General features: G+C 40.1%; 1 protein-coding gene across 3 annotated transcripts in view; it reads left to right on the top strand.

Moving 5' to 3' along the window:
* Positions 1–26039, top strand: part of CNTLN (centlein) — a 161576-nt gene that overhangs the window by 90575 nt on the left and 44962 nt on the right. For all 3 annotated transcript variants that reach the window (XR_014506276.1, XM_083419493.1, XM_083419492.1), the window contains 5 exons: positions 2204–2295; positions 6837–7378; positions 9961–10132; positions 12044–12116; positions 13091–13308. Coding sequence is in view for 2 of the 3 variants with exons in the window: in XM_083419493.1 (XP_083275619.1) it covers positions 2204–2295; positions 6837–7378; positions 9961–10132; positions 12044–12116; positions 13091–13308 (1097 nt within the window). In the remaining variant the exon portion in view is untranslated. The remainder of the gene's footprint in view (positions 1–2203; positions 2296–6836; positions 7379–9960; positions 10133–12043; positions 12117–13090; positions 13309–26039) is intronic.

The raw sequence follows: 26039 nt of genomic DNA on the forward strand, positions 1-26039 counted from the left end.
TTGCATGTTACTTAAAGGAAGTAGCAAATGTATGCAGTACCACTGTGCTGAGGGACTAGCCTTGGAAGTAACATGGGAGCTGATAGATTAATATCAAGGTAAAGGTACATATTCCCCAGCTGCACAATTTTACTTTTTTCAGCTTCTATTATCTTTAGACTGGTGCTCCATTTATTTTGTGAATACAGAAGTTTTAATTGGCCATGACATGTTCCAAAGACAAAAGAAAGATCTAATTCTCTCTAACAAACTTGTTAGTCACTGTTTATGCCAAGAGGATTGCTAACCTACAGAGAGTAGCAGGCTTTTCTTCTGCTCCTCCTTTGTTTGTGAATTGAAAGTTCTTAAGTGACCTGCCATGTCTGCTTTACTTTTGAATGACGGTTCTAAAGCAAACCTTTAGCCGGTATAGTGGATATTATTCTCCGAGGAGGCACGTCTTGTTTACCCTAAAAATATTTTTGCAACATTTGAGCAGTTTTGCTGCAATCCATTTCCTTTATATAACATTTTTTTAAAAGCTCAGTTCACAGTCAAAAGCACAGCTGTGGCTTAGTATATGCACACAAACATACTTTCTGGGCCCTTGGCTAATGTGAACTTGATGAATTTAATTTAAATATGGGAATGGACAATTGGAAGGGGTGCAGCACTGCATATTTTGGGAGAGAAGGACTGGCCTGGCGTGAACCATTCAGACACGCAAACCGTGATTTCATGCTGCATTCATTAAGTAGCCATCTTGAAATACCTCAAGGTCTGTCACATGGAAGAAGGAGCAGGCTTGTTTTCTCCTGCTCTGGAGGGTAGGACTCGAACCAATGGCTTCAAGTTACAAGAAAGGAGATTCCGACTAAACATCAGGAAATACTTTTTGACAGTAAAAGCCATTTGACAGTGGAAACGTCTTCCACGGGAGGTGGTGTACTCTCCTTCCTTGGAGGTTTATAAACAGAGGTTGGGTGGCCATCTGTCATGAATTCTTTAGCTGAGACTCCTGCATTTGCAGGGGGTTGGACTAGATGATCCTTGGGGTCTCTTCCAACTCTGCAATTCTATGATTTGGTCCTTTGGGCAAGCTAAGAAGAAGAAGAGTTTGGATTTGATATCCCACTTTATTACTACCCTAAGGAGCGGCTAACAATCTCCTTTCCCTTCCTCTCCCACAACAAACACTCTGTGAGGTGAGTGAGGCTGAGAGACTTCAGAGAAGTGTGACTAGCCCAAGGTCACCCAGCAGTTGCATGTGGAGGAGCGGAGACGCGAACCCAGTTCCCCAGATTACGAGTCCACTGCTCTTAACCACTACACCACACTGGCTAGTTGTGTGAGTGAGTTTCTGCCCATGTGGTCATGAATATATCCAGCACAAACCGCCGAAAAGGCATTGGAATGATGTGATGGAAATGGTTGGAACTGGGCCACAGAATTGGCTTATCAGATGGAGCAGCGGGGCGTGTTTTCAAGGCGGGTTCCAGATTGGCTATTTGAAACGCATGTTTTTACTTTTATAAACAATGGTTAGTATGTGACAAAAAATAGGTTTTGAGTTTTCAACTAGAGCGAGGAGGAGGTACAGTCGAGGGAAACCATCAAGCGTGTGGATGATCTTCAGAGTGGTGAATAGAATGATGGGTCACCAGTTGGTTGCTGGAGTTTCTAATTGCTATGAATCTCCAGCATTTCACTGGAATGGCATGTGCGACTTATCCTGTAAAGTACTTGATCTTTCACCTTACAAGAAAGGGAGTTTAAAGTTCCGTCCACCCTAATTCTGTTTCTGTTTGCTTTGTTCGCCAATCACTCTGATCCTCCTGGCAGGGGATAAGACCCAGAGAACAAAACTGCTAGTGACTGTGTAGATAAAAAGACTTGTGAATTTGCCTTTTATGGCACAGAGGGAATAGTCTATAAAAGAATGAAGATGGGAATAAAAGTACAGCATCCTTAACCTGCACATCTATTGTACCTTTGAAAAGCTTGTACTGGGGGAAAAAACATGGTGATGCTACAAGGATTAATAATTATACAGCATAAGACTTTAAAAAAAGGTCACTCTTTTGAGCTGACCAAATGGCTTGACAAGAAAATAGACCACATTATTCATAATTGGGAAGCCAATGAACCCATATCCTTAAAATGCCTTGGTATTGTTTTACTAGGATATTAGGTGTCAAAATATATTATTTATTTCCCCTCCCAGAGCTGCTCTTTAGACTTGGTGAAGAGGATGGGGTCAAGAACAGTACTCCAAAGAAGAATGTGAAAGAAATACCAGCACAGACATTACTGAAGGTACCCTAATCTGTAAGATATTGAGTCCAGCAAGTTAAATCTCAATTTCAGTGTAAGGGATCATAAGTTAAAAGACAGAACTGATGAATGTAAGCCATGTGTTCTTTTTTTTAATTACCACCCATAATTCAAAATAACCCTAACTGCCAAAATTGTGTCAGAAATCAATGCTTGTGGAAAATATATATGTGTCTCTTGTAGAGGGGACGAAAAATTTTAAAATGTATTTAAAGAGACAGGGAAGATCTTGTTGTAAATGGAAGCATTTCTTTGTTTTATGAAGCTTTAGTAAACATTTTGTGTGCCGCGGTTTGCTTTTGTATAGTACAACACGTAAATACTACACCCCAATGGCTTTTTATACTTGCAGAAAGGACAATTTCAAGACTCGGTTGTGTATGCATAAGTGTGTAAGTTCACAGTGCAAAATAGTGCTTTTTTTAAAAAAAAACAAAACCCAATGTAATTGGTTTTATGCCTATATGTGGTGCCTCTAAGATGATGCCACAGGTTTGCTGATTCACAAATCATGTATGGGGGCAGAGGCACATTGGTATATTGCGTGAAGGAAACATGTGAAAAATAAATGAATGAAATCATCAAAGGCTTCCAAGAGCCCAATGTACCCCTCTGTATATAGGCTTCTCATTGGCCCAGTTTGTATGCTGCAGTAAACCATGGTTTAGTGCTGTGCACACACTGCAGTCATCCTCAAGTTCACTCTCCCCTGCTTTTGCACAGCTAGGACAGTGACTTTGTTTCCCTTAAATATGCCTTTTAATTCTGACCAAACTAGGGGTCATGTTTTACATTAACTTTGTAGTTTAAACAAGCCAGCTTTGTAACCCATGGCCGAAGTTGACATATTTTGAAACTGGTGATGGTTAGTGTTCAATCCCTGGGTTGAACACAACCACCACTGAACTGAAACTAAATTTTTCCAAAGTTATTCTCTGACTGCACAAGAGGATTGTAGCATCAACATAGCAGTGTGGTGTATATTACTTGGTTTACCGCCCACAGCGTGAGGGGAGGAAAGAGGGGAATTGTTGGGTGTCGGTTGTTGCTGCTCGTCTAAACTTTCAAATCAACATAGTTATGTCAGAGGCTCAAATCTTTTTGCTAAAAACCAAAGCCAACTATTAAAGGCTGTTTGATCTGTGATGATAACATTAGCGTATTTCTTATGAAACATGAAGAAATGACCACAATCGCTCTTAGAATATAGTGCTTTCTATTTGACAGTTTAATCTAGAATTTATCTGCACCTTGGTTGCTGCAGATCTTAATCCTTTTTAGATACCTGCCCCAGCAATCTGAAATACCACACCTGGTGTTATATTGAAGTAAATATTTCCAGCCTAAATTAACTGATGAAAGATGTATAGTGACGTAACCAGTTTTCAGCTCATGAAACCAAATTCTTGGGGGACAACTGCACTCTTATGCCTTTAACAGATGCATGGCAGGCGGAAATTAAGCAGGTCAAGCCTTTGCTAGTAGGGCAGTAGAATTATGGGAACAGCTTGACCCACCAACATTCTGTCTTCTTAGTTGTTTGTGAACCATTTGGGGGCCATTCATCCCACCCACACGTGCACACAAGTTGGATATGACACAAATCATATGCAAATTTTATGCAAACTTACCTCCCCCTTTTTTTTGCAAGTGGGCGGAGGGCCTAATTCATATACAATGTACTGGCCCCAGAAAATCATGTTGGCAGCCCTTGAGGAACAAACTATTTGGATGAGGTGCAAGAAATGGGAAGGCCTGGGATAAAGGGGGTGAAATGTTGCTGTTTCTTCCTGAGCCTCCACATCTCTAGAACTGATATTAAGTAGTTCATTTTGTTAACAGCTGCTCACTTAGGAGGCTGTGCTTTACCATATGTTTGCTCCAAAAATATATTTAAAAGTGTCTTTCCGCTTTTCCATCCCCATTTCTTGAGCTGCTTAAACTGAAGTTTTAACAGTATGCTTGAACTGAATAGGCGAGACCTTGTGACTTAATATCAGGATAGCTATGTCCATTTATCTTATATTTGTGAATTAGCTTGTAGGAAGTACAGTAATTTACAGCAGATGATGTGATTGCATATACTTCTAACACTTGCCATATGGTCAGGTAATGAAGGCTGTCATCTCGTTATTACTGAATGACAAACATCATGTTAAAATAATAACACAGAACAGGAAATGCTCACATTCATTTATCTTAAGGTAGAGTGAGTAATTGAAATAATTTGAGCGATACAGTAGAGGATGTCACACCAATCACCTGTGTTTCAGAGTAATTTTGTTTGCCAGGTACACTCTAAATTCCATCTCTGTGGATTAAAGGTGTTATCATGAGACCTTAGGGTATAAACCTTGAAGACATTCATTGTTTCCTTTCAACTATTGTAAATGATCTAGTCCTGCACCAAATAAAGAAGAATCTGTTTTACAAAACTAAAAGGCAGCAAGCATCTTACATAGGAGGGCTTTATGATGGAGGCTAATTTGACGTAAATTATTATCAGACAGGCTTCAGCTCTGGCACTAACTCCATAGTGTATGTACTACCCAGATATACAGGGTGGTGTTTCATTGCTATTTGCTGCAATTGTAGCTGGCTTATGGTGGGGAGTAACTAGAGCTGAGAGCTGTAGCAATTCCTTCTGGAACATCATCCAACTATTTTCAGTAATAAATGACAGTACTCCAACTGGACTTAGGCAGAGTGCCACTTCTTTTAGCCTCAAAAGCACTGACAATTGGTCAGAGTAACATCCCTGAGTTCCACTTCAATCTTGATTTTAATTGAAACCAGAATTGTATCAATACACACCACCTATGCAAGTTTAAATGCTCTGACGATAAGAGTATTCACCTAGGCTCATGCACCAAAATGACAAATTTGATGGTGAGGTTTATTCATTCAAGCAATATCCTGGCAGAACCACTAACCATTTTGTCTGTATTTCTGAAAAATAATAATGAAGGATTTAATAGGCCAAGGTTGCCCTGCATTGGTCTGCTATGACCATGCAAAAGTATCATATTCATTACAGTTGTGACTGGGGATTTCCCCAGCCTCACTCATCTTTATTCCAGACCTCCCCATGTTCAAAAGGTATGGGGGGGGGGACCTGTCACGGAAAGTTCTTCCATTCTTCCCTGTGCTGTTACGGTTCCTGATAAGAGATGGGCAGTAACCACTGTCATCGTCAGAAGGTCAGGGGTGGAGAGTGCAGGGCCACCACACTACTGATGTGAATAATGGCTTGGGGTGGGCAGCTGTTGCCATCCCATTGCGGCAGGCTGCATCCTCTGGGGAGCAATACTAGGCTAGGCACCCAGCATTTGGGGAAATCCTCTGGCTGGCCATTTGGATTGGTGGGCTTTCCCACCACCCCAAGATTTGAATTCTAGCAAATCTGGGCTCGCTGGGTGGGCAGGGCTTGGGAGAGGACCGTAGTGGTGCAGGCTTGCCTCCAGTCCACACCCAGCCTTTAAAAGTCGGTCACATTCAACCCCAGGGACCACGGTTGGCTGAAGAACATTCAGATAAAGATCTGAATGAAGCTGTTAAGTTTATACGCATCAAAATAACTGAAATTATAAATATTATTTCTTGAGACAGTGTAGCTCAGTCTGAATTTAATGTGCAGAATTTATTTTAAAGTTTAATAATGTCTGATATCTGGGATATCCTTTGGACACACGGCTCTCAAGGTTGTGTATAAAGCAGATGTGAAAGCAATTTTAAAAAGAAGAAATATAACTAAGAAAACGGAAACTGAATGTTGAGCAATTACACCTCAACAAGACTAAAGAGGCTATTATAAAAAACCAGAAGAAAAATCTCTTTACTGTCAGCCAGAAGCTGAGCAATGAAAGTGTTAATCTAATCTCCCTAGGGAGGGAATTCCATAATCAAGGGAAAACCCATCCCACGTTCCTGTCTACTGTTAGTCTATATGCAACCCATTACAGTGTCCAGGCAGTATATTGCTTCTAAGGGCCGAGGTCTCTTCAGCCCCCCCAATAAAATATTTGAGGGCACACTCCCAAAGCTGATGGACGTTGCCATTCAAATGGTGTGTGTGCATGCTGCATCTTGTGATTATGCGGGCGGGCTTACCTGCCCCTCCCATATTTTATTCAAGTTGGCACCCCTGACTGCAATTCTGTTCCCACTTACCTGGGAGTATGCCCCACTGAACTCAATGGGACTTCCATCTGAGCAGAGGTGTATAAGATTGTGCTGAAAGTCTCTGACTATATTTAGACTTCTGTGTCACTTTGTTGGGAATGTTAACTTCCTTTTACCATCTGCCCTTTGTTTAACAGATGTATTATTGCAGTTCAAATGCATTCATCTGCACTACCTTGGAATTATTTTTCGATTAGGTACTTTAAATAGCTTTTGCCCTTGCATTGGATGCAATTTTGTTTTCATAGAGAGTATATAGGACATTAAGACATAATTGCTAGACTGACTGCTGTCTGAAAGGTTAAATTTGAAATATGGGGTTTTTTTGCTGTTGTATTCAGGTTTTGGAACTGGAAAGGAGGCTAAAGAGTTTCGAGAGAGAATCAAGGAGATTGAAGGAAATCAACAAAGAGTTAACGAAAGGTAACAGTGATCTGAAAGCATTGCTCAAACAGCAGAAGGAAGAAGCAGAGGCCAGGGAGAAGGAGCTGGAGATGCTACTGAAACGAATCAAAGAAGTCCAGCAGGACAAAGCAGACCTGCTGCTACTGATAGATGAGCTAGAGAGAGAGGTTGCCTCTCTGAAGAGGCAATTGGCAGAAGCAAACTCGCTGAGAGATGAAAACAAGGATCTACTGAGTCAAGTGAGGCAATTGCAGAGTTCGCTGGACAGAGCAAGGACAGTGCCTTCCATGGCCAATGCGGAGACATCCTGCAGGCAATGTCTGTGTAAGAGTAGAAGTGCCAAAGTTAAGTTGAAAACAGGGAACAAGAAAGGCTTAGTGGGATATCACCAGTCTCTTCTCAATCAGTCCATCAAGGCTATGAGCGGTGTATTTGAGAACTTCAATAAGGACGGCTGGGAGGATGTGAGTGAAAGCAGGTACGGCTCTCATTAACTTCGCTCTGTAGAGGGGACACTGTGCATATGTAAAGTACTAGCAAATAGAGATTGAATTTTAACTACTGTCGATTTGGTATTCAGAAAAAATACTGTCAGAGCCTTTGAAATATCTTGGGAGGTCTTGTTCTGAGTTTATTGACTGAAATTTGCATGCAAAATTAGCCACAACTGCACGAGTATTTGAGTAGGTGCCAGGAAACCCAAAAGAAGGCGATGCTTGATTTCTTCCAGTGATGCTATTTTCATGCAGTCATGAGGCTTGAAATTGACAGTTTGGCAGGTTGATTTAATTTGCTGGCCCTTTGCATATTCACCACTGACAGCTAAGGATTCCCAGGCAAGCCTTGCGAAGTCGGTTTAGTTATCTTGTGACATGCCGACCCGGGAGTAGAAACATTTTCTCCCCTTAATTTAGTTAGATAAATTTTGAATGACCCATTTCAGCTTGCAACCAGATGTCTACAAGCTGTTTAACGTCCTTTAAATTAAGGATCATCCACACTAATTATTTCATGTATGTTTTATGTGCAGTCATTGTACTAACTTTAATTGAATGATGGTTGAAAAATCAGTTCTGTAAAGGTAAGTATAACTGCAAAGGTGCTTAGAAACAGTCCTTAGCAAATGCTATTTCCGATCCTGAAATGAAGCCACTTCAGGATGTTTCCATAGGTTGTAAGAGGCCAATGGGTGCAAAGTTCCTCAGCTTCCCACTTGATTTCATTTCATACATATAATGTGCATCATCCAACTTTCAGAACTTGCCATTTGCACATGAGAATAATGCCTTGAATATTTCCCAGTATTCCTGAAAGGGGTTAGCTCATGTTCATTTGTGGGGGTTTTGTGTGGTGTTTTTTTTAATCTTATGAATGTTGTAAAATAAAACAAATTTATCACACCCCTTTTTATGTTCAACCTGAATTGTATAGTACAATTCAACCTGAATTGTATAGTACATTTGTAAATCTGCAGTTATGGAAAGTTGGTTTTGGACAGTTATTTGTATTCATCAAATGAACCAAATGTGTGCAGAATAAGTCTGCAATAAGAAACATCCGCTTTAAAAATGGGTACAACAAAGGATCTTCCAGGTCATGTGATGCTTGTCTTAACCAATAATAATTGAAGATCCTTTGTAACAATTTGCACATTATCTTTATAATATGTTTAAGAGTTTAGATGTGGGTGGGGAACCCACGGCCCGCCAAAAGTTATTGGACTCTAGTTCCCATCAGCCCCAGCCACCATTGCCAATGCTTAAGGATGATGGAAGTTAGAGTCCAGCAATATATGGAGGACTACAGGTTCCTCATCCATGGTTTCGATCAGACCTTGACTTTAATTTGAAATCTGGATAATCTATAAATTTTGTAGCTTTCACATTCCTTCCACAACAGGAGGAGTGGTCATTTTCAACTTCCACTACAAAAAACAACAACAATATACTAGGCACATGTGTCCTTAGAGGCAATCAGATGAAGCTTAATTCAGTTTTAAAAGTTTGAGATTAAGTTCTCCCTTGCCATCACTGAAGGTTTTCATTCGGCATATTCTTTAAGTCACCTCAAAGTAAGCTGGGCATCGTTGCTTTTCATATTTATCAATGATCCTATGCCCTTTATATGGTTACCATTAGGTTCTTTCTGAATTCTGGGGGAAAGTTCTCCCACAGATTTGGGGACAAGCAAGGCCACATGTGGCCTATGCAGAAATGTCACGCCTATGCCAGTGAAAATATAATGTCTGAACTATGCATAACCCTGTCTAGAGGAGAGAATTAATAGCTTCTCAGAATTTTCCCAATACACATATTTCCTTAAAGAAAAATAGAACAATTATTCTATTCTGGATCTTTAGATACGGTTGCAACATCCAAGGGTCAAGTGATAAGTGGCCCCCAGAGTCCTGGGCAACTAATGCAAGGAATCAGAACAGTTGTTGGGATTTCTTGCTGCTGTTTCCTTTCTCCATTCCCTTTCCTTAAGCAGGAAGCATCCATTGCATTTTAAAAGGGATCAAAATAAAGATGATGAAATTGCATTCTTATAGTCAGTACTTCATATAACTTATTTCTCTAAATTTTAGGATATGGGGTGAAGGTTTGGAGGACTAAGACTGAGGGTCTTCTGCTGGTTCCCTCACTGCGAGAATTTAAGTCACAGGGAGCCAGGGAGAGGGCCTTCTCGGTAGTGGCGCCCTCCCTTTGGAAAACCCTCCCTTCAGATGTCAAGGAGATAAAGAATTACACAACTTTTAGAGGACATCTGAAGGCAGACCTTTATCGGGAGGTTTTTAATGCTTGATGTTTTATGTTTTTAGATATGCTGTAAGCTGCCCAGAGTGGCTGGGGAAACCACCTGATGTGTGGGGTATTAATATTAATAATAATAATAATAATAATAATAATAATAATAATAATAATAATGGCACTTTAGTTTGTGTTTTTGTGTGTTTGTTTTTTCTAGATCATTATGTGGTTGCTTTATTTTCTGCTTTATTGGATAATTGGAGATAATTAAACCCCAGTGTTCTAATGTTTCCAAATCTGGTCTTCATAGTGACTCTGAAATACCAGTTTCCGAGAATCTGGGGACAATAACTGCAAAAAGAGCACAGCATACTCCACCGACAGACAAAAATGACCAACAGGAACAAAATAAGGTGGAAGATAATTGCATGCCTCCAAACAGTGTGCATTTAGAAGGCCCAAGCAAAATATGCTACAAAAAGGTAAAAATGGACTTGAGCACATTTAACCATGCTGCTCTTCAATGTATGTGACAAATATTTAATGATGATCAAATGTATTTGTCTTGTACATAGTGGTTCCTCTTAAGATATGTTAACAGAGTGGCAGGGGATCAAACTATGAGGAAGTGGCAACATCACAAGTCTGATAAGGCATGAACAAGCTGGCTAAACAGCCACTCTGTTATCAAATATTGTTAGTGTTGTGTGACGTTGCACTGGTGCAGCAGCTGAAAATCACATCCTAAGCATTTACTTACCTCTGCAACAGATCTTGCAATCAGTCACAAGTATAGTAGTCCTGTATGAAACCTGTGCTGTGTGGCAACTATTTCTTTAAAGTCACTCACAACATGGATCTCTTTGTTTTCACAGTGTCACTGCAAATCCTGTTTGCATCTGTGTAGCTACCAGGTGTTCCTGCTTGGCTCATCAGGCAGTGCACCCTTCACACAGTTATTTGTTGTCCAAAGAGAGCTTAGTTTATATGAACCCTGATATACAGCTGTTAAATGCTGTTCTAGTAGGAGCCATGGTTGAACTGAATGAGATTTGCATTGGCATTTCAGATATGTTTTCCACAGAGAACTTTTTGTTTGGTATCTCGCAATGTTTCTTAGCATAATAAAGTGTGTTTGGGAAAATGCCTTGATCTGCATTAAGATACCGTATTTTTCGTTCCATAGGAAAATTAAGGGGAAATGTGTGTGCGTCCCATGGAGCGAATGCAGGCTCCTTGGCTTCAGCGATAGCAACGCGAAGCCGCCGAAGCGCAGAGGGAGTGCTCCCTCCGTGCTCCGGAGGCTTTGCGTTGCTTTCGCTGAAGCCTGGAGAGCGAGAGGGGTCAGTGCGCAAGACTCTCCTGGCTTCAGCAGAGAGGGAGAGCTGCGCAGCGCCCCTTCAGCGAAGCGGGAGGAGAAATGGAAGGGGCTCCGTTTCTCCTGCTGCTTCGCTGAAGGGTCGCTGAGCAGAGAGGGGGAGAATTTCTTTCCCCTGTTCTCCCCCTCCTATGGTCTGGTGCATCTTATGGTCCAGTGCGTCCTATAGAGCGAAAAATGCGGTATATTTTGATGGTCTGTCTGAGTGATTGCCTGGGTGAATTCCCAAAGTTTGTTCTCCTCCACAGAGCAGCCTTCCAGTTATGCAGGGTGCAATTGACCACTCCCGTATTCTTACTGCTCTCACCTAACTAAGCATCACATGCACAATCCCAAACTTGTATTCAGAGTTCAGTAAATACAGGAAGTTCTTCACTTTCTACATTGTTGATTAGTCTCTTGTTGATTCACAAAGGGAAGGATAATCTGTAGCTTTTTAAACAAAAATAGTTTTTATTAATTGTTTTCTTGTGTTACAAAATAAACAAATTAACAAGTCAAAGTGCATATAGCACCTCCACTTTCATAGAGTCTATTTCACAGTTCGTTTACATTTGGTATAAGACACTATTGTCATATTGTGCTGTTGGGGGAAAAGAGAGGGGAGAGAGGAGGAGCAAGGGAGGGAGGGGAATGATGATCTTTCGTCCTAGTGTTTGTGCAGGGTTTTCGTGTCAGCGTCACGAGGGTAGGTTATTTGTGTGCATATGTATATAGGTAGATAGGCATTCCAAGAGATTAGAGAGTCCAGAATTTGGTTGGTTGCATTCAGTTTGTTACAGTGTGGTTTGGGTGGTGGTTGTTTTTTTGCTAGGGCCAGATTATCCATATTGATTTGTATGCTGTTGTGGGGGATAGGTAATTGTTTTGTTGTGCTGTATGTGTGATAAAGGGAAGCCACACCAAGGTGAAGGTATCCTCCTTTGCTGATTTGTAGCTTTTTAAAATACCCAACTATCTCATGTATAGCCACATGCTCTACTATTCGGTACATGTTTCTTTTTGGTGACTCTAGCAAAAGAAAGAAACAGAAGTAGTTCCTTTCCACAGAAAGAAGATCTTGCATTCAGCTCTCAACCCAAGTAAAGGTAAGATTCTTATAAAACGCTTGCATTGTTTGTGAAAAGTAAAATTTATCATCCTATTATCCTAATATCTGTGTAGAGTGACTTTTAATGTAATCAAAGCCAGTTAAATATCACATATGCATGTATTTTTCTCCTGTCCCAGGTATCTGAGGCCAATTTCTGTTGGTAACTTATTTCTGTTCATGAACATTAGCTGGGTTTTGAGCAGTAACAGAACAGTACAGACCGCCTTCTGTGGTCCATGCAGTACCAAACTGCTGCCCTTTACTTATTTACCAGAAGCCTAAATCACCCTAAATAAAAACAAGTTGAGAACACACTGAAAACTGGATGAGCATATTCATGACTGCATTAGTGCTGAATTTTGTACAGTCTTGCTTCTGACCTAATCCCAAGCATTTGGGGGAAAGTATGGAATTCAGATGAAGAAAGGTGTTGGAGATGGTCAAATTCTGGACAAATTCTTAACTGGGAGTGTGCAGTATTCTTCATGTCTGCCTTGTATTCTGAGGTGGGGGTGCACAGCCAGTACTTTCTGGAGTTGCGTTTGCAGGTCAAGAAGAATGACTCAGAGTTTAGGACCTCAGAGGGCATTTCCTTCAGCACAGTTAGATCCAAAATCAAACACTAACACCTGGCCTGTTGCACCTGTTTTCTCTACTATGATAACCAATGTGCTTTCAAATTTGCAAAGAGGGAAATTTGAAGGCACACCCTCTTCACTTCCGATAAGTTACTTTTAAATAGTCTTCTATCAGTCATGCGCACAGCATCTAGCATGCATTTAATTCCCACATAGTAGTATTGTATACTAAACCCTGCATTGTCTCAACTAGAAAAGGGGGCTTGATTAGGACTTGATTCTAAAGAATGTTTAGTTGTGAGGCATTAAAGTGTGAAGAGAGGATGACCATTTCATCAAAGGTCAATGGAAACCATCAAATTAATTGTTGATCTCTGTGACCAATGTTTAGTAAACAGAGAGAAGAGAAGTATCGTGGGTCAGAAACCTGGCTGTGCCATTTCACTCAGGGGACGGATTACATCCTTACAGCAGCAGTTAGCCATTCTTCAGAATTCGAAAAAGACAGCCATGTCATCTCTCAAAACGTCCAGGGAAACAAATAAAAAATTAACATCCCAGCTGCATCTTGTTGAACAAAGACTTCAGGCCAGCAAGCAAACTATTCAGGTAATGGTGCACTGTAGTCTCGACATGCAAGAAAACCAAAGTTTGGTGGCCAAATTAATCATATACATCTGTTTACCTATCTATCTGAATTCAGAGATACCTGTGGGTGCATGACACTGGTATTGTGAAATTCACAAAGGTACATTATACTTCTGAATATGGAGATTCCATTTAGCTATCCATGCCAAGCATCAAAAAATATGAACACCTACCTGACACTTGTTTGTCTTGTGGTAAAGGAATACAGGTAGTGCTCATATTGGCATATTCTGCCTGAGCGATCTTCTGATGGTAAGTTAATTGAAAGCCATAAATAATGTCCTAACCTCAAAAGACTGTGTTGGACTGGCATGTGATCAAAGCCTAGAAATTCTCCTTGCCTACTTAGGGCTTCTGAGGACAGGTAGAACTGGATTTTGGCAAATGTGTTTTCAGATTTCTTCATCCTTACTCCTCCCCTAGGTGACCAGAGTTTTTGAAAGGTAACTTTTGAGAAAATATGGAAACTAGACCACATGTAAAAATAGTCACACACAATTTTTCCTTGCTGCCTTTACTAACAAACACACTAGACACAGGTTACAGAAAAAGTAATTGTCTCCAAGCCAAAAAAGAGAGAGATAAAACTGTTGCAGAAAGTTGGGCAAAATATCTATCTATACAAGTTATGTGCCAAATCTCAGCATCCAATTTTAATTTTCTGATTTCACCCAGTTATTCTTAACGTGCTCTATTAGTGCTACCAAAGGAGAAATCACTTTAAGAAGAGGTTTCGGCTACCTTCCAGTGAAAATTAAGGAGGTAAAACATCGCTGTAGTCACTGCAGGAACATATGCATTTTAGAGGTAGCTTTGGGTTTCAAAAGACCAAGTGATAGAAAAAACACATTTTTAGTACTGCCTATGATCAAGAAATTGGCTGGTTAGCTTTCCCAAACAATCCACGAGCTGTAAATCAATGGGCAAACTTTAGTTATAGCTCATGAGTCTAGGTTCCGGTGATACACCAAGCCAAATCTTGGCTTGGATCAGCAAAGAAAGCTGCAAGCTCCTCTCCAAGATTGTGTGCATTGGTGCCAAGCCAAGGTTTGGCTTAGTGTTGATATGAGAACTAGTTCACTGAGTGCTAATGTAGTAACTTAGTGGGCAGCAGGAGATACTGACATGTGCTTTTTATGATGTGATGTTACACTTACAATTCACTCTGGAAATGTTGTAATAGATGTAGATGATCTTTGGCATCTATTGATTACAAAAGTTTGTGGACAACAGCAGATATTTTCTTATGCTATTATCCTTTAATGACATGCTGTCATGCTTACTGCCCACCCACGTAATATTTTAATGGATGTAGATGGTTTTTGGCATCTATAGGCTGCAAAGCAGGACAGGATGGAAGTGAAAATACAAGCTCCTGGAATGATCTGGACGGGTAGTAGCTGTAGGGAAAGTTGCTCTTAGCTCAAAAAAACCCACCCCCGCTTATACATCATAAAAACTTGTTAATGTAACATTGTTTGTATACCTAATTCATGACCCTGGATCAAACACAGTCCAGTACATCAGCTTTTGTTAACATACTATGCGTAGACAAGATAACCTTTTGACTGAATGAAACTGAAGAAAAAGGTATGTAAATCAACACAAACAGGTGTTCATTCAGTCAATACTTTATCATCATCCCCATGGACTCTGGTCGTATAAGATCAGCTCTAGATTTAAGATGTAAATGTTCCAGATGTTCATTTTTGAGACTGATTTTACAGTTCCTGCAACCCGAGGATTGGCTGGCGTCTGTTTCCTGGATGGCTAGATTCATTATCCCTCCCTCCTCCACCCCTCTCTCACACACAGTGCATGTTTGTAACTATCTCATAATATGTATGTTGGATTTAATATTTACTCTTAGTTACATGAATTATCTGTAGAATTCCAGAGCCCATATTGTGTTATCTTTGCAGTGAAAACCTTGCCCCCCATATTTTCCAGCAAAATTACCGCAGGGTGACTGCGCATTTGGGATTTGGTGTACAGTTTCCGAGACTCATCATAAGTACTGAAACAAGGCCTTCTGTTTGTGAGCAAAGTAGTTAGGCTTTCCACTCAGTGTGTAGAAATCACAGCTGGAGTTGTTACTTAATGTGGAAGTGATGGGATCTGATCTTTCAGGAGTTCCTTAGAAAAATGTCATGGAAGAATTATTGGCAAAATTCAGGGAAACTCTTTTTAAAAGCTTGTTTTTCCCCTCACACCCCCTGTGTCTAATGGCAGTGCTGGAATTTCCATCACCAGATGTCTTCTCAGATTAAGACATCCTCTGCTGTACGTACTAGGGTAATGACAATTATACATGGGTAAGATATAACATTAGCATAGCAAAAACTCATAGAGGCGCAAGGGATGCAAGATACAATACAAAACTGCCATACTGTAATTTAAGTCAGTAATCATTGCCTTTTAAATGTAGCGACCCAATTACAAAGCCCCCCCACGACAAAGCTACCCAGAATCCTTTGCTCCCATTCCCATACTGCTACAGAAGTGGCTCCACAGGAGTAATCGGATTGTTTTATGGGTTGCCTTTGACATCTGAAAAGGACTGAGTAGCTGAGCAAACCCTTCTCATCTGAAGAGGCCAGGCTTTTAAAAAAGGGAACAGACTTGCAACCTGCCAGGCAACTGTTTGCAGCTCCTTTGGGCAGCAGTACACAAAGGCTGTGAAGCAGCTCCTCTTCCAGATGTGTAACTGTTGTTTCTCCTTCAAGCCTCTGCTTGGGATTGCTGCGTTTCAGCCTAAAGAATTCCTCCAGTAGCATTTCAAAAACGACTGCAGGCGTTTCTTAAGGAGTTCCAGTGATGCTAGTAATTTGTAAAAGAAAATCTTGGTTGTTCGGTGCTTTCTGTGTTTTGCACTGAAAACCTCCTTAGCATTTCAGAGCTCTGTTGGCTTAAGGGAGGTAACTTTTGCTTTAACTTGGTACATCTTTAGAAGAGACTGAGTTCCTTGTATCATTGTCAAACACTTAAATTGAATTCACAAAAGCAAAAGGCCTGCCATCAATTCCATTCTAGTCATTCCTTTTCTCTCTGCTCTCTCAGCTATATCTCACAGAAAACCCAGTTTCACAACTCAATCTCATTCACTGCCTCTCCCCTAGCTGGACCCTAAGCCCTTTTTTCGTGTGCCTCCTCCATGAGAGGTCCAGAGGATGGCAACAAGAGAACGGACCTTTTCTGCAGTGGCTCCCCATTTGTGGAATGCTCTTCCCAGTGAGACTCGCCTGGTGCCTTCATTATACACCTATAGTTGCCAGGCAAAAATGTTCCTCTTTAACCAGGTCTTGGTTGATTGACATACAATGCCCTTTTAAAATGTGTATGGGGGGGATTATTGTGTTGTTCTTGTTTTTATTTTTATTATGTGTATTTTATATTGCACCTTTTTTTTTATCTTGATATTTTATTAAGGATTTTCTTGTTTTACAGAAGTAAGTGTAATGTTGAGAACTGACCTGAGACCTGTGGGTATAGAGCAGTATACAAATTTAATAAATAAGGACAATAATCATGTATACCAGTTCCTGTCATTCCATAACACCCTACAGCGGTTCTCAACCTGTGGGTCACCATATGTTGTTGGACTACAACTCCCATCATCCCTGAGCTCTGCCTTGCTAGCTAGGGGTGATGGGAGTTGTAGTTCAACAACATCTGGGGACCCACAGGTTGAGAAAGGCTGCCCTAGTATCTATCACACAGGGTGAATGAAAAACAGAATCCAGGCAGAAACTATGCAGATTTAGGCTATGGGGCTGCACATGTTGAAGCTGATTTCTACACATACAGTTGTCTACAGTGTGGAATTATTATTATTTTTTTATCAAGGTCTGACCGATTTCCATGAGTGTGCAGGGATTCTTGTATCATTCCAGACATTGGGACATGCTGGCTGGGGTTGATGGGAGTTGGAGCCTAATGATATCTGGAAGAGCACAGGTCTGGTAGAAGCCATCTGAAGCTGTTTGCCCCAAACGCTTTTCTTGTGTTCAGCACTCTCTGCTAATGTGGGTGGCATTGTGTTGGAGATGACCTTTAAAGCCCTCAACAGCCTCGGCCCTGTATACCTGAAGGAGTGTCTCCACCCCATCATTTGGCCCGGAAACTGAGGTCCAGCTCCAAGGGCCTTCTGGTGGTTTCCATACAGGGAACCAGGCAGAGGGCCTTCTCCCTGGTGTCACCCTCCATGTGGAATGCCCTCCCATGAGACATCAAGGAGATAAGTAGCTATACAACCTTTAGAACACACCAGAAGGCAGCCCTCTATAGGGAAGTTGTTAATGTTTGATGTTTTATTATGTTTTTTTATATGCTGGAAGCTGCCCAGAGTGGTTGGGGCGAGCCAGTCAGATGGCCAGGGTATAAATAATAAAATTATAATTATTGGATTGCTCTCTGGGTAGTGGGTGGGTGGTCCCATGGTGACCGGGTCTGGGTGACCTTTTTTGGGGTTCCATTTCAGCGTTATGATACTAATTAGTAACTCTCTTCATTTTGTGACATACATATTTTTTACAGTACAAGGGCACGATACAGTAGGAGATTTTTCCTTTCCGTAGGTTTGTGTTTCCGCGATCAAACAAAATGCCTTTTATGTTCTACTGATCTCTAAAGCAGGATTGCTATTTAAAAAGTCTTCCATTATTAATGAACTTACATAGGCTGCATGTTGGAAATGCGGCTTATTCATAAATTACAGCAGCTGTTTGGCATGAATCAGACCTGTCTGAGTGCTTATATTCATTGTAATGCAAACTGAATGTTGATAGATGCTAGATGCTAAAAAGGTATAATGTGGCAAGGCAAGTGAATTATCCTCAAAGAGGGAGTGCTGGTATTCAAATACTGGTGCATAGCCTTCCTAGAAAACAAAGGCACATCCCTGTGGATTTCCTTGGCATAAAGTAAGGGGCCCGATTCAGCTGATGTTCAGCACTTGAAAGTCCCATTTCCAACGAGCCCGTTAGGTATGTGCTTTATATTCTTTTATTTAAATATCGGGAGTTTTAAACTGTACACGGCCCTCTCCTTTTAGTTGCAAACTTAATACAAACTATAGTATATCAGTTTTTTCTTGTACATATGGCGTGATTTTGCTATAATTGTATCACAAGTTTTCAGTTGTGATTCATTCCAGTGCAACAAAAATACCTTATTTTGTTTTTGTTTTGTTTTCTTGGTAGTGGTTTATAACACAGAACTCTTCCTTTAATATATACAATTTCTGGGTGTCACATAATACTTCATAATGCTGATAATATGTAACTTAATAATTGTACCATTTCTTAATCGCTTTAAGCGTTCCTGCTGAAACTGGTAATATTTATAAGCGTTCCCCCAAGCACCAGTTATTTTTAGCGTATTCTATTTATTTTTGTATTTAATAATGATTTCTCTCACATGAAAGAATAAAAAAGCAAATGGTGTCTGGAAGAGTCAGTGTTCCCCATCTTTGTTTTCTAGAAAGGAAATAGTCCTTCTGGATCCCTGAATCATAGGATTAGAGGGTGCTACTTCTAAATTGCGTTCTAGAACCAGTCATTTGTATCTTTTATTATTCTAATTACTCACTGATAACAGGCGTTAAAACCATCAACATTGCCTATGTCCTAGATAAACCTTTAGCATGTACAAAAGTCACTTTTTAAAAGCTTTTAATTGCTTCTGTAGTTACATACAACTTGTGTGTGTGCATTCCAGATACAAAAGCAGTTGTCCTGTATAGATACAATTTAACTCATCTAAACTTAAACTAAAACAATCTAAGATGAGAAGCAAATGTCTCCTGGATGGAAACTGTTTGCACATTCTAGAAAACTTATAAATTCCTTTATATTTGCATACTGGGGTAGGAAACATTTCCTAAGATCTTTTCTCCACTGTTGTGAAGAGGGCTTGTGCCTTTACTTGGTGTGTGAGACTCACAGAAGAGTCACAAAGTGGGTACAAGTTGGCTTTTCCTTTGCAGGGTTCAGTACTCAAGTTCTTTCTGTATCAACTATATTCAATAGCCAGTGTTGGTGACTGCCAAGAAATTCAGAATATCTCCAACCCATCAAAAAAAATCTGTAGCTCTCTGAAAATGAAGTGCGCTCGGAATGCTTTGAGGCCATTCCCTGCTTTCTGTGCACAATTTGTGTCAATATATTTGAATTTGATATAGGTTCAGGTACATTTTCTGAAATAAATATTTCAAGTGTGTGTGTGTATGTCATTCTGGATTGTAGCCAGAGTACTGAATACATTTCTGCTGGCTCAAAATCGCATCTACCAAAAAAATTGTGAAATTAGTTCTCAGTTTCTGTTTCACAAATAAGACTGTTAGCTTCATTTTGCATGGAAACATGTAGAAACAAAATTGTAAGGCATTTTTGTTGCTTCTTCTTGTTTCTTCTTGTTGTTGTTTTTATATCAAAAATGAAGCCCCTGCAATTTCCTCATTCCTACAACTAAAGGCCAGCAGATTGGGTGTTGGCTGTGCCCACAGATTGATGTAGGGCTCCCAGGATTCAGTTTGCGCCTGCCTTCGTCAAGTGCAGCTAGATGGCTATTTGCCCCCATTCTTAGTTGTCTCCTCAGTTTCATTTATTGAAAGCTTTCCAAGAACTCAGATGATGGACTTGCTAACTGGGCTTTTCAAGATTCTGTAACTTGAGAAGCTAGGTATTGGGATCCTAAGCCATGCCTAAATACTATACTCTGATAAAATGTTACACTGGGTGTTTTTTCTTTTTACTTTCCTATATGGGGTCTAATATTTTTTCTATGTACTACTATAGCCAAGTGAATGTCTTTTAGTGTTTGTGGCCTTCATACTCACCAGGACAGTTTATTTTCTGGGCAAAGCACCTCATGCTAGCAGTTAATTTTTCCAAAAGTATTTATGCTAAGAACTGAAAAACAGCTTTTCTTTTCGGCAGCTAGTTTGTGATTTTCCTTTGTACATCTCTGGTGATAACAACTGAAAAGTCCTATTTATATAATTTTTCATTGTCTACCCCCTGAATTGTTTTTACTTTGACTTGGCAGCCTGCATAGCGGACAATCCTAGTAGGATATTTAGTATATATATGTCGGGTTCTCAAGGGCTATGGCTTTTGCCAGATGAAGCACTTTTGATTTTGAGGCTGATGAAACACGGTGCTATTATTGATCTGTACATGACACAGCCTGTCTCTCTGCTGGCAGAGTGTAGCAACATTTATCCAGGAATTTGTGAAATGTCACTTGGATCATGTTCGTAAGGTAAACTGGGCAAAAAACAGGATCCAAGCTGAGAATCTATGTGGAATTGGACGTGACTGTCTTATCCCTATGTCCTATATTCTAGCTCAGGCGAGTGATATTTGTTAACCCAATGGCTGCGGTTTTTATATTATGTTTCAGAGAAGTATGATTATCATTTGAAATACCCTGTCCAATAAAGTCATACTATTTTTCCACTCTGTTTTCAAATGCACTTGGGATCAGAATATTTTAAGTCAGTAAATGTGATCTGAACAACACAAGTCAATAATTTCTGTTCTGTTTGTAGCAAATTGATAGTTCTCATACATCACAGAATAAAAGAATCTGCTTATATTCCCTGTAGGAATTCCCTTGCTAGTCTCAGTTCACCTACAGGTGTGTGGGAGAGAGGGAGAGAGGGAAAGAGAGAGAGCCTGTCTCATTAAAATCTCAGCATGCACTGTGGTCACAAAATCTATGGCTTTGATCTCATGGTAATACCATCCAAAAAAAATTCCTGCACTGTACATGTTTTCAAAATGTTTTGGTATGCATTTCAAAAATAACTGAATTATTTATTTTAGAATGTACAGATTTTTTTTCTTCCAAGAAACTAAACTGTCAAATCAAATGTGAAACAAGTTTTTGTTAACTAATAAGAAGCAAAGGCTTGGAATAAAAATTCCAAATTCCACATTAGGGCAGTACCTTGATGGAGACAACCAAATTGTTACTAATAGGGCGTTAGCTTTTGAGGTTGCCGGAAATATTCATCAGACCAGAAGGCGGTAAAGAAATCTAGCTGGGAAGAAGCAGCATGCAATGGCTGGTCCTCTGTTTTTGAAAATATAAATCCCAGATAATACCTAAGGAACTGTGCTGATGGATGCTCATCATTGGGCACATATCCTGGCCATGCTGAGGGATCACCACTGGCTGCCTATCAGCCACCGAGCCAGCCCGATCAACTGGACCAGATAGAAAACTATATTTCTCTCAACTGCCTGATTAGGGCAGTGGGATCAGCAAATGGTACCCAGTTAGGTTTGCCACATGGTGGTAGGCTGCTTTTACTGGTGGCACCAGTGTTGTGGAGTGTCCTCCGTGCTGTAATATGAGAGGCCCATCACTATTGGCATTCTGTCGGCTGCTGAAAACACACTTCTTTAAGCAAGCACTCCTCTGAGCTTGATCTTCTGATCTTATTGTTTAAACTGCTTTTAAGTGTTTTCTCATTCTTCTTAACTAGCTTATTCATTGTATATTAGGGATGCTCTATGTAGCTTAATTATATTTGGATTTTATTTATAGTTTTAAACTATTAAGAAGCTATATAAGCATATGACTGGTATATAAATTAATAAATAATAGCAATAGTTCCTTGGTAAGTGATAAACAGGAATACGGAGAAAGCTTTGTATACACAAAGCCAGAGATTAAATGTAGGTGATCAACTATTGTATGCTTCTTCCCATCACTTCTAGGTGTGCAACCTGGAACCTGCATGGCACCTAGTAGCTTCATTGAACTGCCTGCTTCCTCCCATGGTTCCTCTTTCACACATAGAATCCTGGGAACAATAGTTTACTCCTCAAAGAACTACAATTCCCAACACCCCAAACAAACTACAGTCCCCAAGATTCTTTGAAGGAAGCCATGGTTCAAACATCCTTCAGCATAAGCTGTCTCCTCCCCCTGTTTTTTAAAAATTGAAAAACCAATCTACCCTGATGAAGCATTCAGGAAAGCTTCAAGGTGGGCACACTTCTTTGTAACATTTTAGTTGCTTAATGAATATGCCATCCAAATGTGGATTTTGCTAACTAGCATTTGCTCTGGCTTTTATACAAAATAGACAAATTTTTCAAACAAACTTACCAATAATATTCAAATGACTGAAGCTGCAAATATGTGACCATGTGCCACAACTGATATTAATAAACGAAAACCTGAGCAGTGGGAAATTGGCAGAAAACAATCATTTTTTTAGTTTGATCACAATTCCATTTAATATTACTATCGTTACTAATTGAAACTTGCCAAATTTTTAATCCTTATGTTGTTATAGCACTTTTCAATAATTTGGAGTGTTTCACCTCTGTCGTCTTAATCACTACAACAACCCTGTACAGTAAGTCAGCCTTATTATCCCTGTATTGAATATTGGACACTGAGTATTCTTCCTTCCCCCTTAGTGAGTTTATGGCTTGGGAAAGATGTGATTTCCTTGCACACAGCCTCCACTCTTGGTCGTTACTCGAGCGCCATTAGTTTGGCCTGTACGGATGTTTTCTAAACTGTATCGTAGCACTTCGGTGCATGCAGTGATTTTTATCCATTGCTGAGTGATTTCCTCCCACCATCAAATCCCCTGCCAAGTCCATAAAGAGTACCCTCCCAGCCTGAATGTAGTTCGGCACATGAAGTGTTCATAGAACCATTTAGGCAGGCCCTCTCTTTGATAGGAGATAAAGATTGACAATGTAAGCACTCTGCGGGGAGCAGGCTAAGTTGCTCAGAGAGTTAATTCTGTAGCTCAGAGCCAAATGGCTCATCAGCACTGAGCCAGAGTACAATCTTGAAAAGCCTGGTAACTGAAGGCACAGGTGGAGTTTGACAACAATATTGTGGCCAGGATTGGCAAGTATAATTTGCCAGTGGAAGTGTGCCTGGCTTCCCTCCCTATTAGCCCTGGTGAGATTCTGCTTACTGTCGCAGGCCTTTCCACGTTCCAGGAGACGGGTGAAAAATTTAAATGGTTTCCTCAAGCTGTTGGATAAACAGGAGTCCTTTAAAAGTGAGAACAACAGATGCAGAATTAACAAGAAAATGATTGTGTCCATTTTAATTTTCACTTGCGTTTACAGGTTTGATGGGATTGGGGACCTCAGGAGTAAGGTCTCAAAGCATTTTTATTGAACAGTCACAGATTTCAGGATAATGGTAGCAGAAATGTCATCCAGAACATCTTATGTGGCTTGGTATCCTGATTTATTCTCACCATTTTAGTATGAACGAAAGTCAAAGATATATAGAGCTTTGTACTTTCTCCAGCAGTTAATAGCTACTTACTTACTTTTGTCCAGAGGTGTTATTATTATCATGATTTCTCAGTAGTATGAGTAGTGTACATATGTTTACTTGTGTTAAAAATTATTGAGAAAATTAACAATAGCTCAGTCCTAGAACACAACGTTTTTCATTTCAAAAGATCTCGGGCTGAATTCCCAGCATTTCCAGGTAAATTTAGGAGAGACCCCTGTTGTGTAAGCTGCTTTGAGAGGCTTTTTGGCTAAAGGGTACAGTATTCATGCCAGTAAGTAAATACCTATAATTCTGAGCTTCGTGGGCCATTGATAGGAGACAGCTTCCTACATTCCATGCAGTGTAACGTTATTACAGCTGAAGAAGAAGGCAGTGAAATGCCTGAGCTGCACGGAAGCAAAAAAGAGGGGGGGAATATTGTATATTTTTCTATTGTACTCATTGCACAATAAGAGTTTAGAGAAAATGCTGCTTCCGCTCCTAAAAGAGAACTTAATGCTGCAAATGAATTTTCAGCATCCCCTTATTTTTTTGTGCATGTAAAAAGTCATTTGGAAGACTATATACTTTGGTTACATTCAATTTAAATAATCAGAAGCAATTTTTTAAAAACCCTTAATATTATGTTACTATTATGTTAATGTCTGTTTCTCCATATTTTTCTTAGCTATGTGGAAAACAGATGGAAGCATCCAACGCCCATTCCACAATGAGTATATTTGTGTGTTACCTGAAACATATCAATACTGAGCATTGCTGCTGTTAAATTTGTAATGAGCTGTAGGGGCTGTGAAATTCCCTGACTGGCTCTCATATAAGTACTTCATTTACAGCACTTAAATGTGGCAAGATGCTGGATAATAACGTAGTAAAGCCAGCCTTTACTTTGAGATGTGCTAACCTAATTTTGCTATTCTGAACCTGTTGTTTTCCTTCCTCCAATATTTGGTGTGAGCAGCAACGACAGGGCAACTGAACTGTAATGTAACTTCCTAAGATATCCTCTTGTGTCCTGCCTAAGTGGTACATTGGTGCCTACAACAGGATTTTGACCTTAAAATAGACAGTGAGCATAAAGGTATCGCATTTGCCTGTGTTCACATAAGTGTACATACAGTGGTGCCCCGCAAGATGAATGCCTCGCAAGATGGAAAAACCACAAGACGAAAGGGTTTTCCGTTTTCAGAGGTGCTTCGCAAGACGAATTTCTCTATGGGCTTGCTTCGCAAGACGAAAATGTCTTGCGATTCTTGAGGGGTTTTTTTCGCTCCCCAACCCCTTTTTCTAAAGCGCTAAGCTGCTAATAGCCTTTTAGCAGCTAATCCGCTAATCCCTTAAGCCTTTAATAGTCGTTAATAGCCCTTAAACTGCTAATAGCGCTAATAGCGCTAATCCGCTAATGGGCTTGCTTCGCTAGACGAAAAAACCGCAAGACGAAGAGACTCGCGGAACGGATTCTTTTCGTCTTGCGAGGCACCACTGTATTTGGTTTTGTAAAAAAGATACTATAAAAGTTCACTCAATAAGCCAGAACCAAATGTGTGATTATACATCTACAAGCAGCGACCATTTTAGGTGCGTCCAATTGTCATGTGACCGCCAATGGGCGGGTCCTTTTGGACCTAGAAGAAGGTAGAATGGGAGCATAATGAGGTGGGCATGATCACCCAGAACGCAACTCCTGCACAATTTGGGGGTTGCCTGTACTTGGATTACAGGAAATGTATGCAGTAGATAAATACAATAATGTCTATAGCCAAATTTATATGGTTACATAAATTCTAACCAATAATAATAATAATAATAATAATAATAATAATAAATTATTATTTATATCCTGCCCATCTGAGCAGCTCCCAACAGAATTAAAAGCACAATAAAACATCAAACATTAAAAACTTCCCTAAACAGGGCTGCCTTCAGATGTCTTCTAAAAGATGGTTGTTTTATTTCCTTGACATCTGATGGGAGGGCATTCCACAGGGTGGGCACCACTACCGAAAAGGCCCTCTTAAAAGGAGCATAAGAGCCTCAGTAGCTATGATGAATTCATTGGCCCAATTCATCTGAAAGAATTCTAGCTCTGTGGGATACTGGTTTAATTTATATTTATCTCTGGTAATCAGCAACTTACAATTAGTTTTATTACATTAATTAGTTTGTTAGTTTATTGATGTTCCTTTATGCTAACACTCAGAAGCAGTTCATAAGAAGTGTACACACAGTGTTTTGGTTTTTAAAACCAGAAGTTTGCACATTCGTGGAACATATATAAATGTATTAATGCCATACATTAGTTTGCTCTGCCATTCCTAAACTTCCCTTCAGTGCCCTACTGTGTGAAGCTACAATCAAGAACTTGATTTGGCCCTATTTGAAAAGCAGGGAGAGAGGGGAGACGC

Source organism: Podarcis tiliguerta (assembly GCF_965153285.1).
Source record: "Podarcis tiliguerta genome assembly, chromosome: 17".
In the NCBI taxonomy this organism is placed as follows: Eukaryota; Metazoa; Chordata; class Lepidosauria; order Squamata; family Lacertidae; genus Podarcis; species Podarcis tiliguerta.